General features: G+C 44.7%; 1 protein-coding gene across 1 annotated transcript; it reads left to right on the plus strand.

Moving 5' to 3' along the window:
* The first annotated feature begins 600 nt into the window (after positions 1-600).
* LOC134495698 (zinc finger protein 34-like) lies at positions 601-8,027 on the plus strand. The gene is made up of 5 exons (XM_063301287.1): positions 601-959; positions 2,134-3,223; positions 4,342-4,468; positions 5,201-5,308; positions 6,172-8,027. Exons 2-5 carry the CDS (start codon positions 2,354-2,356, stop codon positions 7,491-7,493), a joined length of 2,427 nt encoding a protein of 808 aa, XP_063157357.1. The 5' UTR covers positions 601-959; positions 2,134-2,353; the 3' UTR covers positions 7,494-8,027.
* Positions 8,028-12,395: the final 4,368 nt, after the last annotated feature.

The raw sequence follows: 12,395 nt of genomic DNA on the forward strand, positions 1-12,395 counted from the left end.
AGCATGACTACATGGAACGCCGTTACCTGCCTGCCAAAGCGGTACCTATTAATCTACTCACATTGGCATGTTTTCGAACTGCTAGGTTGGCAGGAGCTGGGACTAGCAACGGGAGCTCACCCCGTCACGCAGATTCAAACCACCGACCTTCCAATTGGCAAGCTCAGCAGCTCAGCGGTTTAACCTGCAGCGCCACCGTGTCCCTCAAAAGAGGTAGATAAAAAAATGAGACTGAAACAACTGTAGACCCTTTTAGATGTCTTCTATACATGAATAATAAGGAACAGTATAGGCCACTATGCAGATGATTCTCTGTCTCTGAACTCAGCTGGCCTGCAGCAAAGCTGCAAATGTAAGGCTGTGTGTGGTTCTCCTTAAGCTTCCTGTAATGCAGAAGGTGCTGTCCCTAAAGAGGAACCAATATATGGCCAATTGTTTTGTCCCAACCTGGAATTTGGAATGTTTTAACTCTAGCAGATGTTAGTCTGGCCATTTTTTCCCATGAACCGCCACACAGGCTGGAGAATCCTGGAAGTTGGTTCTGTTGAAGCATCCAGGTTGAGGAAGGTTGCTTTGAATCAGGGGTAGGAAACCTGTGATACCCCCGATATTGCTGAACTCTCAGTATCCCTTGCCATTGGAAGTGCTTCCTGATGGGGCTGGGAATCGTAGAGCAGATGTTGCCTACCTTTGTCCTGAGGCCAGGTATCCTGTCCCTTCTGGTAGAAGACCTGGCTTCTGAGATTGGAACAATGCTGGATTGATCATCCCCAAATATTCACAAGCTTTGCCAGAGGCAGGTTCTGATGCTATAATCCATATTTCACTCTGCTGAAGAGAGTTTTGAAACCTTGATGTATAAATTCCAGGTTGCATCAATAAAGGGAATTTCATATCAGAAGATATTTAACAGCCAATACTTATCTTGGAACTGGAGATGAAAAGACACATCTATTAAGGTCAGCTGCACTTTTTTTTTCCTGTTCAATCTTGTCTGATCCTTGGCAACTGCCTGGACTAGTCCCTGCAGTTTTCTTGGCAGGGTTTCAGAAGTGGTTTGCCATTGCCTCCCTAGGGCTGAGAGAGAGGGACTGGCCCAAGGTCACCTAGCTGGCTTCGTGCCTAAGGCGGGACTAGAACTCTCATACCACGCCTGATTGGCTCTTGGGCTGAGAGAGAGGGACTGGCCCAAGGTCGCCCAGCCGGCTTTCACGCCTAAGGCGGGACCAGAAGTCACGGTCTCCCGGTTTCTAGCCTGGTGCCTTAACCACTAGACCAAACTGGTTCTCCAGTTGCACTTAGTGTCTCGTTTTTTCCAGACTTGTAATCTGTTTCAGCACTAGTTTGCATTGTTGCTGTTGTTGTTTGCATCTGACAACATCCTTAACCCTTTACCATGAGAGTTGAAAAGTTTGTGAGAGTTATAGTTCAGTAACATCTGGAGGGCTCAAGTTTCTTTTCTTATGCCTAATTTATACATTTGTTTACATGTTAAAAATCTGTTAATTACACCACAAAATTTAGAGAAGAATGAACAAGAGCATAGACCCTTGTTCTGGTTCACATATGGATTAGGGGAATTCATATTAAAACGTGAGCTAAACAAATTTCTTCTAAATTTCCAGCACTAATTTTCCAGCACAAAGGGGCAAGTGGATGCCAGTTTGGGTTCCCCTGAAATAGCTTCCCCACCCCAAAATGTTGCACCTAAAACCTCAGTTGGGGAAACACATGCTTGATACTCAATTTTAAATAATCTTTCTTCAATTTGATGTGCCCCCGCAAGCAACACTTTCAAATAACGCCCCCCCGCAAGGTTTATATACTGTACCAATTTTTTACCTGACTTTATTAAAAAAAAAAAAAGCTCACTGTGTTAGGAGAGCCTTAGGAGGATTAGGAGATATCAGTGGTTAGTAATATAAAAACTCAAATAAATTTAAATAAATAAAATTGGCCAATTCACCAGCTTTGCAACATCCTATCCATCCAAACTCTCCATGGAAAGGAGATTATGATGTGTTCTTGCTTTGGGGGGGTGCATTCTGATGCTTAACTGTTTTCTGAAATTAGGAGAAATCTGGATTAGGTAACCACAAGCCTTTGGCTTTTCCCCCCACTCTGTCTGCTTAGGATTCTTTGGAAGCACTGCAATTTCAGACAACAAGGCTGCTACAGTGTATCTCTTGGTCTTTCTGTTGTTGTCAAGATTATTTCACAGCCAACTTAATAGCAAGTTATTTATTGGCCCAGTCTAACTCCTCTGAAAGATTGAACTGACAGTTAAGTGCATCTCAGCAGCTTCTTGAAAGCTGTTTTGATTGCAGGTCACTGGCTTGGAAAGATTAAGACAATGGCTACTACAATGGAGATTGGATTGAACTTTGACAAGGAGAGCCAATCAGAACCAACTTCCAAAGAGGCCGATCATTCTACGTACTCAACTGAGCTATCCAGTTTAGTGCATTGTGGGAACACTGAAGAATTGCTCCATCAGGTGACACCACAAGAAGATCCTCCCAAAGCATCTCAGTGCTGGGAAGAAGCCTGGCAACAGGTACTGGAGTCAGTGAGCAGCCAGTCATGGCCAGATTCCAGGAACCACAAAAAGCTACGACCTAATGAAACTGATAGTCCTTTGGAACACTCAGAGCCAGCAAGTTCATCTGAAGAGGTTGTGGCAAGTGTGGATACTGCTCTTCAGGTTGTACCGCCCTTGTCCCTTCCACTGAAAAACACATGGATGCTTCAACTGCACCTAGAGGATGACATTGAAGATTACCTGGAGGGATTTGAGTCAGCGGCCCGCACCAACCGCTGGCCCAGAGAAGAGTGGGTTGCCAGACTGAAGCCGTATCTGAGCCGCAAAGCTCTTCTAGCCTGCAGCATCTTGGAACCCAGCCTTGCTAATGACTATGATGTGGTAAAGGAGCGCATCCTGCACCAATATGGCATCACTACAGAGATGCAACACCAGTGCTTCAGGCAGTTCCGATACCAGGAAGCCAAGGGCCCCCGAGAAACCTGCCAAATTCTCCAGGCCCTTGGACAGCGCTGGCTGAAGCCAGAAAGGCACACCAAAAAACAGATTTTGGAGTTGTTGATTCTGGAGCAGTTTCTAGCCATCCTGCCCCAGGAAATGCAAGACTGGGTCCGGGGATGCTGCCCAGAGACTTGTGCCCAGGCTGTGGATCTTGCTGAAGGTTTCCAGCTGGGAGATGAGGTGAGAGGGATGTGAGTGGTGGAGACGCTGTTGATATTGGAAGTTGTTGGGTTTGGATATATCCGTATGTTAAGTACCTGAATGAATGGATATAAAACTGGGTTGGAAACTTAAGTTTATCTGGCTGTTAGAACCGTTTTAATCTCCACCAAGCCACATTATTTGATTCTCCTGAAGGCAGTGGCAGGAGTGCTTTGCTCATTTTCAGGCATACCCTACCTGGGCTGTAAAAGTCCAGGCAGCCATTAGATGCCGGTAGTGAGATCCAGAAAAGCCTCGCTGCCATCTAATAGTCGCCTGGAGTTGTGCAGCCCACGTATGGTAAATCTCACTTATGTCAGGTTTCCCTAGTTAATTCAATTAATTATACAGGTGAGGGGGTTGACAATCATGTGACAGGAACCATGTGATGGTTTTGAACCAATAACGATATGTATTTTATTCTTCTCATTTGTTAACAAGTTGTTCAGCTAACATGAACCTGCATCTGGGGCTTTTCCATGTACAAAAAATGTGTAGCTTCTCCAATGAATATTTCTGTTTGCAAAGCCACAGTCACCTCATGGTGTAGGAAATGTCAGGATTCTTACTTGTAAGACCTCCAAGTTGGCTCATCACCTGTGGTGACTCAAGATGCTCGAAGAAAACTCACCTCTTGTCTTGAAGCGTTCAGTACAACAGTGTACAGCATCTTTCCTAAGAGCGTCTTTCAAATGTGTTCAGATATAACTTCCAGAATTCTAGTGACTGATAACTCAACTAGACGGCACGAGGTTGAGGATGGATGGTTTATATGTATGTGCAGGTTCATCATATAGTACGATGCATGCAGGAAGTAAGTTGTTCCCTCCACATTCCTAGTAATGTTTTGAAATGTGTGAAGTGGCTGTGGGAGATGTCAGTGCAGGAGTCAGAGGCTGAGTAAAATAGCTTGAGTCTTTTGGGAACATCATTTCAGTTCCATAGCTATGCTGGGAAAGCTCACTGAAGGGGTTCAAGTGTGCATGAAGGCCTTTCCAATCAGTCTCTTTGGGGATTAGGGTTTTGGAGTTTTGTTTTATTCCTCTTCTGATTTCTAAATGTGCCTCTTTCATCCCCTCTCCCCACAACCCAAAAAGCCACCAGTGCCATTCAAAGACATTGATGTGACGTTCTCCAGTGAAGAGTGGGCCTTGCTAACTGAGGAGCAACGAGCTTTATATCATGACGTCACGCTGGAGAACTTTCAGAATATGTCCACCTTGGGTGAGGATCGGCCAGCTTTCTTGAGCCCCGTTTGTTTCCATGGCAACACAGGAACAATACCTTCCTAGTTCCATTGTGAACCTAGTTTCTAATGCTTGTGATCAGGGCCAAATGGCTGGAGAGGAGATTTATAGTCCAGAACATCTGGAGGGCACCTGGCTGGGAAGGCTAAACTAGCAGGACCCTGGAGGTCTTGGGGAAATGATAGTTGTCTCTTCTGCAGCATAGTGCTCTTGTCTGAACTTTCTGATACTCTGTAAAGGTATTTATTTATTTGGTTCAGATCCTGCCTTTCATTCAGGAGTTCAAGGTGGCATATGTAGCTCGCCCTCCTCCTATTTCTCCCCTCAACAACCCTGGAAGTTAGGTTGGACTGAGGGAGAGGGACTGACCCAAAGTCATCTAGTGAGCTTCTGAGGCTGAGGATGGACTTGCACTGTGTCTCCCGGCCCTTAAGAATACCTTCACTACTTGCTACTCCGCACTGGCTCTGTGGCTTGTACGGGTTAATCAGGGACAGCTGAGGGAAAGAGAATAGGACTGACATTGCAATATCCCTATTTGTCTCTTGCTCTGGTTCAGATCTAGATCAACTGTCCCTTCTCATGCCTGCTCTTAATACTTAAACAAATGTGGTGTCCAATTGCATTTGACCTGACTTTCAGAAGTTTTCACTGAGGAGTTGGGAAGCTACAAATCTCTGGCTATGCTCTGCTCCTTTCTCCTGGGCAGGTATTCCACTGGAGAAACCAGAGATAATCACCCGGATACAGCAAGGGGGAGGACTGTGCTTTCAGGACAATGCCATCAGAGGACATTCTCCAAAAGATCGATTCATAGGTAAGGAAGAAGATTGAATTGGGAGTTTAGTTTTGATCCATCTGACTAGTTCTTTATATCATATATATCTCTGTATGTGTATGTGTGTACACACACACACAAACACACATCTCCATACTAAAGAAGTGCTATTTCTTCTGCTATCAGCAGTAGGAATTAGGATTTTAATTAAAATCGCTTGGGGAGACTGTGTGTGTACATTTCTCCAGGGATGTCTGCAGGGGAGGGTCAAAAAAGTCAAGATGGTGGGCACAACTCCATGATCAAAGCTCCACCCTTTTTATCATGCTTCACAACACATCTGAAAAGGGGTGCGGCTTCAGTAGCACAGTCAAGGGTGCCATCTTGAGTGTTTTGGCCTGCTGTTACTTAGGAAGCTATCCGTGTACTTAGGGGTAAGCAAATCACTGGGTGCAGCCCCCAGGCCCAATTTGCAGTCTCAAGAACAGACCCAGATTTCACTCCCAAAGTTTGACAACAAAATCGCTGGTTTTAACCAGTGCAATTTTCTACTTTCTCACCCCCAAAGCGACAGAATAGACATAGTAGGCTTCCCCAGGACTTAACGCACCTTTGACCTTTCAAAATGGCCATTTTTTTCTTCCCATTCTCCATCCAGCCAACCCAGTGCCATCAGCTTTCAGAGAACACCTCCCACAGAAAGAAGAGAAAAAGTACGCCCTGTGTTATTTTTCTAGGAATCAGAAAATGCCTACCACAGTGATAGGCAGTTTTGGAACCAAGAGAAAACTTTCCTTACTTAAGCCTCTTTCCCAGTTAAAGAATGGGGCTGGGGGTGGGGGAGGGGGAGAGATAATCTGGTTTCCTTCAGAACCAACTGCTTTTTCTTCTTTCCATTGCAGGAAACCCACGGTCTCCAGCTGTTACCCAGGGGATGGAAAAACGTTCCTCTTTAAAAAGAGCCACAAAGACAGCTAAGGTACAAGCCACAGCCATGGAGGCACCTCAGGATGGTTTGGGTCTAGCGGGAGCACTGGGCAAGGAGTCACCTCCTAAATCTCTCAAAGAGGGCCCTGCATCAGTGCCCCCCACTAGTACCCACCCCCTAAAAAAGCCAGTGACTGTCCCAAAGGATAAATCTTCCAAAAGAAGGAAGCATCAGCCACACACTACGGGAGAGCTGGCTTCCACAGAAGTTGGGCCTCAACTGCCACTGCTGGGGGAAACATCTGGAGGACAGGAATCAGGTAGCCAAATTTTGACTGCCAAGGCCTGCAAACAAAAGAGGAACCTGGTGCCTCAAGATGCTAGGCCATCAAAGCTGAAGAAGCAAACTGCATCAGTAGGGGAGCACCCCAAACGGAAGAAGAAATCTGAGGTTCTGAGCAAACCACCCATGCTGAAGAAGGAAGCCCTGTTGTGCGAAAAGACTGCCCAGGAGAAAGAGCACCAGCTGGCATTTCTGGAAGTAAAGCTCCATGAAGCCCCTCTCCCGGTCATCACGTGGCATCCTCCATTCAGTGCCACCGTGGTCTCAGACCTCACATGCCTGGATTGCGGGCGGTCCTTCAAGCAGAGGGCTGACCTGCGCCTACACCGGTATGTCCATACCCGGGAAAAGCCATACGCCTGCACGCTGTGTGAAAAGCGTTTCAGGCATCCAAGCAACTTGCATATCCATTTGCGGACGCATAGTGGGGAACGGCCCTACCAGTGTCCCGAGTGCGGGAAGGCTTTTTCCCAAAGCTGCAACCTTCGGACTCACCGCAAGATCCACACCGGTACCAAGCCATACAAGTGCTGTGTCTGTGGAAAGTCTTTCTGCCACAGCTCCAATCTCACCATCCATCAGCGAGTCCACACGGGAGAACGCCCTTACCCCTGCTCTGCCTGCTCCAAGCGTTTTGGCGACAGGTCCTCCCTGGTGCAGCACGAGCGGACGCACACGGGTGAGAGGCCCTACGCTTGTGCTGTCTGTGGACAGAGGTTCAGCCAGGTCTCTCACCTCGTGAAGCATGGCCGCATGCATCCAGGTGCCGGGGACCCAGCACAGCCCACCGAAGGCCCGTCTCCCAACCCTTCACAGAGCGTCTTTGTGCCACCCAGCGAAAAGGAATCTTTCCGAATGATGGTACCCACGCAGGATGAGAGTCTTGCCTGGATTTCAAAAACGTGGGTTCCTTCTTCCAAGGCGAACGGTCAGCAGAATTGCACCACCGCATAGAGGTGGCTGGGCCCGCTGGAAAGCAAAAAGGGGAAACTGAGGCTTGCGATAGGGAAAAGAAATGGCTGGCAGAGAAGCAGTAACAGAAAACCTAGGAAGTGATGAGAGAACGACTAAGGCTGCAATGCCCATTATGCGCCGCTCTCTTGCTATCAATCCACCACTAGACTTTTTTATAACATGCAGAGGAACATGCTGGAAATAATACTCCAGCTGCCCCATGGGTGTGCTGAGGAGTCTATAAGAAAAATCCAAATATTTTGCAAATTTCTCCTTTCCTAGCATTTTTTCCTTTTTAAATATTTGTTTTCTCATTCCTCAATGCTTGGCCAGCCTTTTGTGCTGCCATCATCTCCCGCAACTAACAACGCATATGGAAAACTGACAATGGGTAGAAAATCCAAGGCATCATTGCTGCTTCCTCAGTCGTCATCACAGAAAGGGCAGGAAGAAGCCTACGGGGCTCTTGTAAGCTTTAAGGGAGGTGTATTGTGCCTGCAAACAGCAGGCCTGCAACTAGGGTCCGTGTCACCCGGGGCAAACATGGATTCCATGCCCATTTTGGCGCCCCCCCCCAGTGCTCATTTTGGCGTCCCCCCAGCGTGGCGCCCGGGGCACATGCCCCGCTTGCTCCCCACCCCCAGTTGCGGCCCTGGCAACCAGTAATATTCAGTGGTTGCTCCTGAGTTTGAGCAAATGGGGAAAGGAAATGAGGAGAGAGAGAGAGATGTACATATTAAATACATGGGGTCAAAGAAGGGCTACCTGAAGGCAGGGCCAAGAGATCTCTGACACTTGATAGGAGCTTTGTAAAGCCAGCATATTTTTAGTTTTTCCTGCCTGTGGAGTTGCAGGGCGTCTTCTACACCATGCAATGTTGCTCATCAATACCAACAGGAAGAGCATGATGGGGTGTAGTAGGCCTGAACCTCAAGCTCAGACTTCAGTGGCCTGTGGTATAGCCCCTCCAAATGACAGAGGCTGTCTCCTTTCTTAATTGGCATCATCTCCTTTCTTAATTTAAAAAGTTCTGTGGTCCAGATGAGTGTAGCTGGACATGTATGTTGTTGCAGGAGGCAATTTTAATATTGTTATTTAAAATATACGTTCTTATTCTCATATAGTAAAATAGGAGGAGGAAGGAGTATTAGGTGTGTTCGCCGCCTTGAGTTATTTATAAAAATAATAAAGGCGGGATAGAAAATAAATAAAATAAATAAAATAAAAATTATTTGCAACACAGTGGTGCTTATTCCAGAGCAATAAACATGGCTGTGAAAAGGCATACAGCTGCTAAATCCAGAGTCTAAAATTACCCAGCTGCAGTACAGAAGGGATGTAGTTCAGCTTTCCATTAACTATGTTCCTCTTCTTATACCGCCCATAGCAAAATTCTTTCTTAGGCTGCTGGGCCCATCCTATCTGCAGATATCCTTTTGCTGCCATCTAGTGGACATTGAGATTTTTGCAGCCCAAATACAACATACCTAGAGTCCACGTACAGTATGTCCGATATTTCTTTTTAAAAGCAGCATAAACAAACAACAGGGAAATATTTAAATACAACTCCTGTAATTTCCAGCAGTGTTCAGTGCCCAATATAGACTCCTGCATTTAAATAGAATTTCTATCTGCAGTAAACAGTCATGATATTAATAATAGTTAGAAACTGTTAGGTATGAACTGAATAACACCTAAATGCCAAGGCTGGTTCCTGGAATTTTAGTTCCGGTTAGACCAATGATCACTTTTTCTTCAGGCACTGGGTGATCACTCTTGTTTCTTAAATCCCAAAAACATTTTAGCACAAGTGAAGCTTCCACCACAATAGAAAAACTTTGGAAGATATCTCATCAGAAAACTTTTTCACAGCTAAATGGGGGCCAATTTAAAGCACTTCCTAGGCTAGAAACATCCAGGGGCATGATTAGCAGGGCAAATTTATATTTCTCACTCGTCTTTTTCTATCATAATCATCATCATCATCATCATCACCACCACCATCACCACCTCCATACCTGGAATTTACTCTTCTTGCTTCAAAAAAACAAACAAAAAAATTGGTATTGCTCTGCCCACCATATATTTAACATGCCATTATGGGAGGTGTGATTCTGTGGTGGAAAAGATAGTGTGTATGCCCAGAAGAAGTACTGTACTGCTACTGTACTGCTTAGGCCAGTCTTTTCTGATGTGGTACCCTCTAGGTGTGTAACCGTACAATTCCTGTCTCAAACCACTATAGCCACACAGCTATACATAGTACATCTGTACGCCCTGTACATCTAAGCAGGGCTTCTCAGCCAGGGTTCCGTGGAAGCCTAGGCTTCTGCAAGAGGCCACCAGGGGTTCCCTGGGAGATCACAATTTATTTAAAAAATTATTTCAAATTTGAGCAACTTCACATTAAAGAGGTACGTTTCATTCTTTATTTTCAGTTTAAGAATACTGTTAATGCATATATACAGATGAAACGAATATACCGTAATAATTTTGTAACTTGTGGCTGATATTTGAGCCTGAATATGCAGGGGTTCCCCAAGGTCTGAAAAATATTTCAAGAGTTCCTCCAGGGTCAAAAAGTTGAGAAAGGCTGTAAGTATTGCTGACTTCTGTTTAAATCCTCAGAGGGTGTTTTTAAAAATCCCAAATATGGAATACAAACCAAGCAGCATCTTTGTTTTATTGTTGGAGACTATGTACATCTCTAGATATGTGTTGAATGTGTTTGAATGAGAGAAAATTCATGTATCTTTTCCAGTGCAATCTTCTTTAAATTTATTCAGAAACAGAACTGCTGAATTCAAGTATTTCTAGCTAATTGTGTATACAAATGCAGGATACTGAGATACAACATTTTTTTAAAAATCCATCCAAATACTAGTTAAATGTAAAGATTAAAACTAACAGCTTGGCTGTTCTTTATGGTCAAAGAAATATTTATTTGGGAAATGTGCCTATAGGAAGAAATCTCCCATTGCATAGTACACTATAAAGACCACTCCCTCTTCATTTGGAATGGGATGGGGGGGCATTCAAAGCCCCTCTCCATTGCACAGACTATGGCTCTAATCTACCTTTTCCCTTGCACTACTTATTTATTGCAGAATTAAATACGCAATGGCTAAATCCTTTACTTAAAGTTAAGTCCAACCCAACCTTGAAGTACATGGAGTTTGGAAAAAGCAAATGGATAAAACAAACTGTAAAGCCATAGGTATAAAGTATAATGCTAAAATAAACTATTTGGTACACTAAGTAGATTTCTGTTACTCTTGTTTCATTTATGACTGTTATTGACAATTATTATGTCTCAAACATGGACTGGAATGTTAAGAGCTGTTCAGAGGGAAGCCTTAATAATGATTTATATTAGTTGCATAAAAATTATCTGCATGTTTAGAAGTCCATCTTATCCAGCGCTGACTATATAACTTCATCCTAAACCAAAGCAACATACTGAACAAATCACACTACTGTATGACTTTATGTGGATGTGAACCAACTGGATTTACTCAACCTGATTGTCTAGATTCACACAAAATATGGAACCCTGACCTAACCACATAAGATAGTTTAATTTTGTAATTCAGTACATTGTCCAAACACAATGAGTGTTTCTTCATGTGAGGAAAGAATATATGCCACAGAGTGCATTCAGTACTTCATACAATTAGAAACCACAAAGGGCCTCTTAAGCTACTGAGCAGGAATCCACATTAAAAACAAAAATCTCAGAGAGACAGCTGTCCAGCCTCTGGAATATTAAGTCCACTATCACAGGTTTTCCTTACAGTAGGAACCAGTAGGGTCTGTTCAAATGGAGACCAGAAACAGCCATGGGATTCCTGCCCTGAGTAGGAAGCTGGAGTCAGTGATGTAAATGACATTTTCCAACTCAGCAATTTTAACATTTGATTAGAATCTGCTTCTGGTACCAAGTTTATTATTCCGCATCTTGCCCTCACAAAAATGAAGCTGTTTTCTGTAAGACTGGTAGATGTCTCTCCCCAAATAGCTATATACAATGGTGGACCCAAGTATGCTTTGGGTGGATAAGTAGACCAGTGCAACCAGCCATGGATTAGCCATTAAGCAAAATAAGTATGGGTTTAGGGTACCAATGGAAGGGGGGCACCACAGCTTTTCCCCCTAGCTATCATGCCCATAACCCTTTCACTGCCACACTTGACTTTAGTCAATTTTTTCGTAATTGTCCTTATCTGCCATGTTCAACTTTGATCTGCATTGTGAAGAAAACATTTTTTTTAGCACGGTGAGTGACTAAAGTTTAAAAGTTTGGTTTGGAGGTAGTGTCAGATACCACATATTTTTCTGTCTCATGGCATGAGACTCGCACTTCTGTCGAGGGGCACCCAGTTTGGGCTGTGCCTAGGGCATCTGTTTGCCTTAATCCAACCCTGTGTGCAAAGTCTTCCCAGTGCACCAGTGGAATGTCATCTTGGATGCACCGGGTAAGAGACCAGTTCAAAAGTTTAAGCACTGGGGGCATCATGGAAGCCCCATGGCCTTAAACATCCACCCAAAGGGACACAAAGGGCACTTGCTCTTCCAGCAAGGGGCAGTGGGAGAGAAGAAGCAAAGGGATCCACCAGTAGGACCCCCTGATAAATGCCATATGGAAAGAGGACCTGGCTAGCATTGTTGCCTCTGTGGAAGAACAGATCAAAATCCGAACAGAAGTTTCTTAAGTTGCTTCATTCCCAGCTAGTCTAGCACTGCAGACAAGCAGCTCAAGGCTGCCATGAGGAAGAGCCCTAAGAAACATATGATGGCATAAATCTGCATCTGATCAAGAAGATGCTCGCCCATTAATGGTGATCTTCCCCCAGCCCATTGGAACTCCCTCCCACCAGGGCTTCCGGTGAAGATTCATGGCGA

The sequence above is a fragment of the Candoia aspera genome, chromosome 4, assembly GCF_035149785.1.
Source record: "Candoia aspera isolate rCanAsp1 chromosome 4, rCanAsp1.hap2, whole genome shotgun sequence".
NCBI classification, from domain to species: domain Eukaryota; kingdom Metazoa; phylum Chordata; class Lepidosauria; order Squamata; family Boidae; genus Candoia; species Candoia aspera.

Coding starts and splice junctions, on each gene's coding strand:
- LOC134495698 (XM_063301287.1), top strand. CDS start 2,354: ATGGCTACTACAATGGAGATTGGATTGAACTTTGACAAGGAGAGCCAA. Junction 4,469..5,200: donor TCAGAATATGTCCACCTTGG/GTGAGGATCGGC, acceptor TCTCCTGGGCAG/GTATTCCACTGGAGAAACCA. Junction 5,309..6,171: donor TCCAAAAGATCGATTCATAG/GTAAGGAAGAAG, acceptor TTTCCATTGCAG/GAAACCCACGGTCTCCAGCT.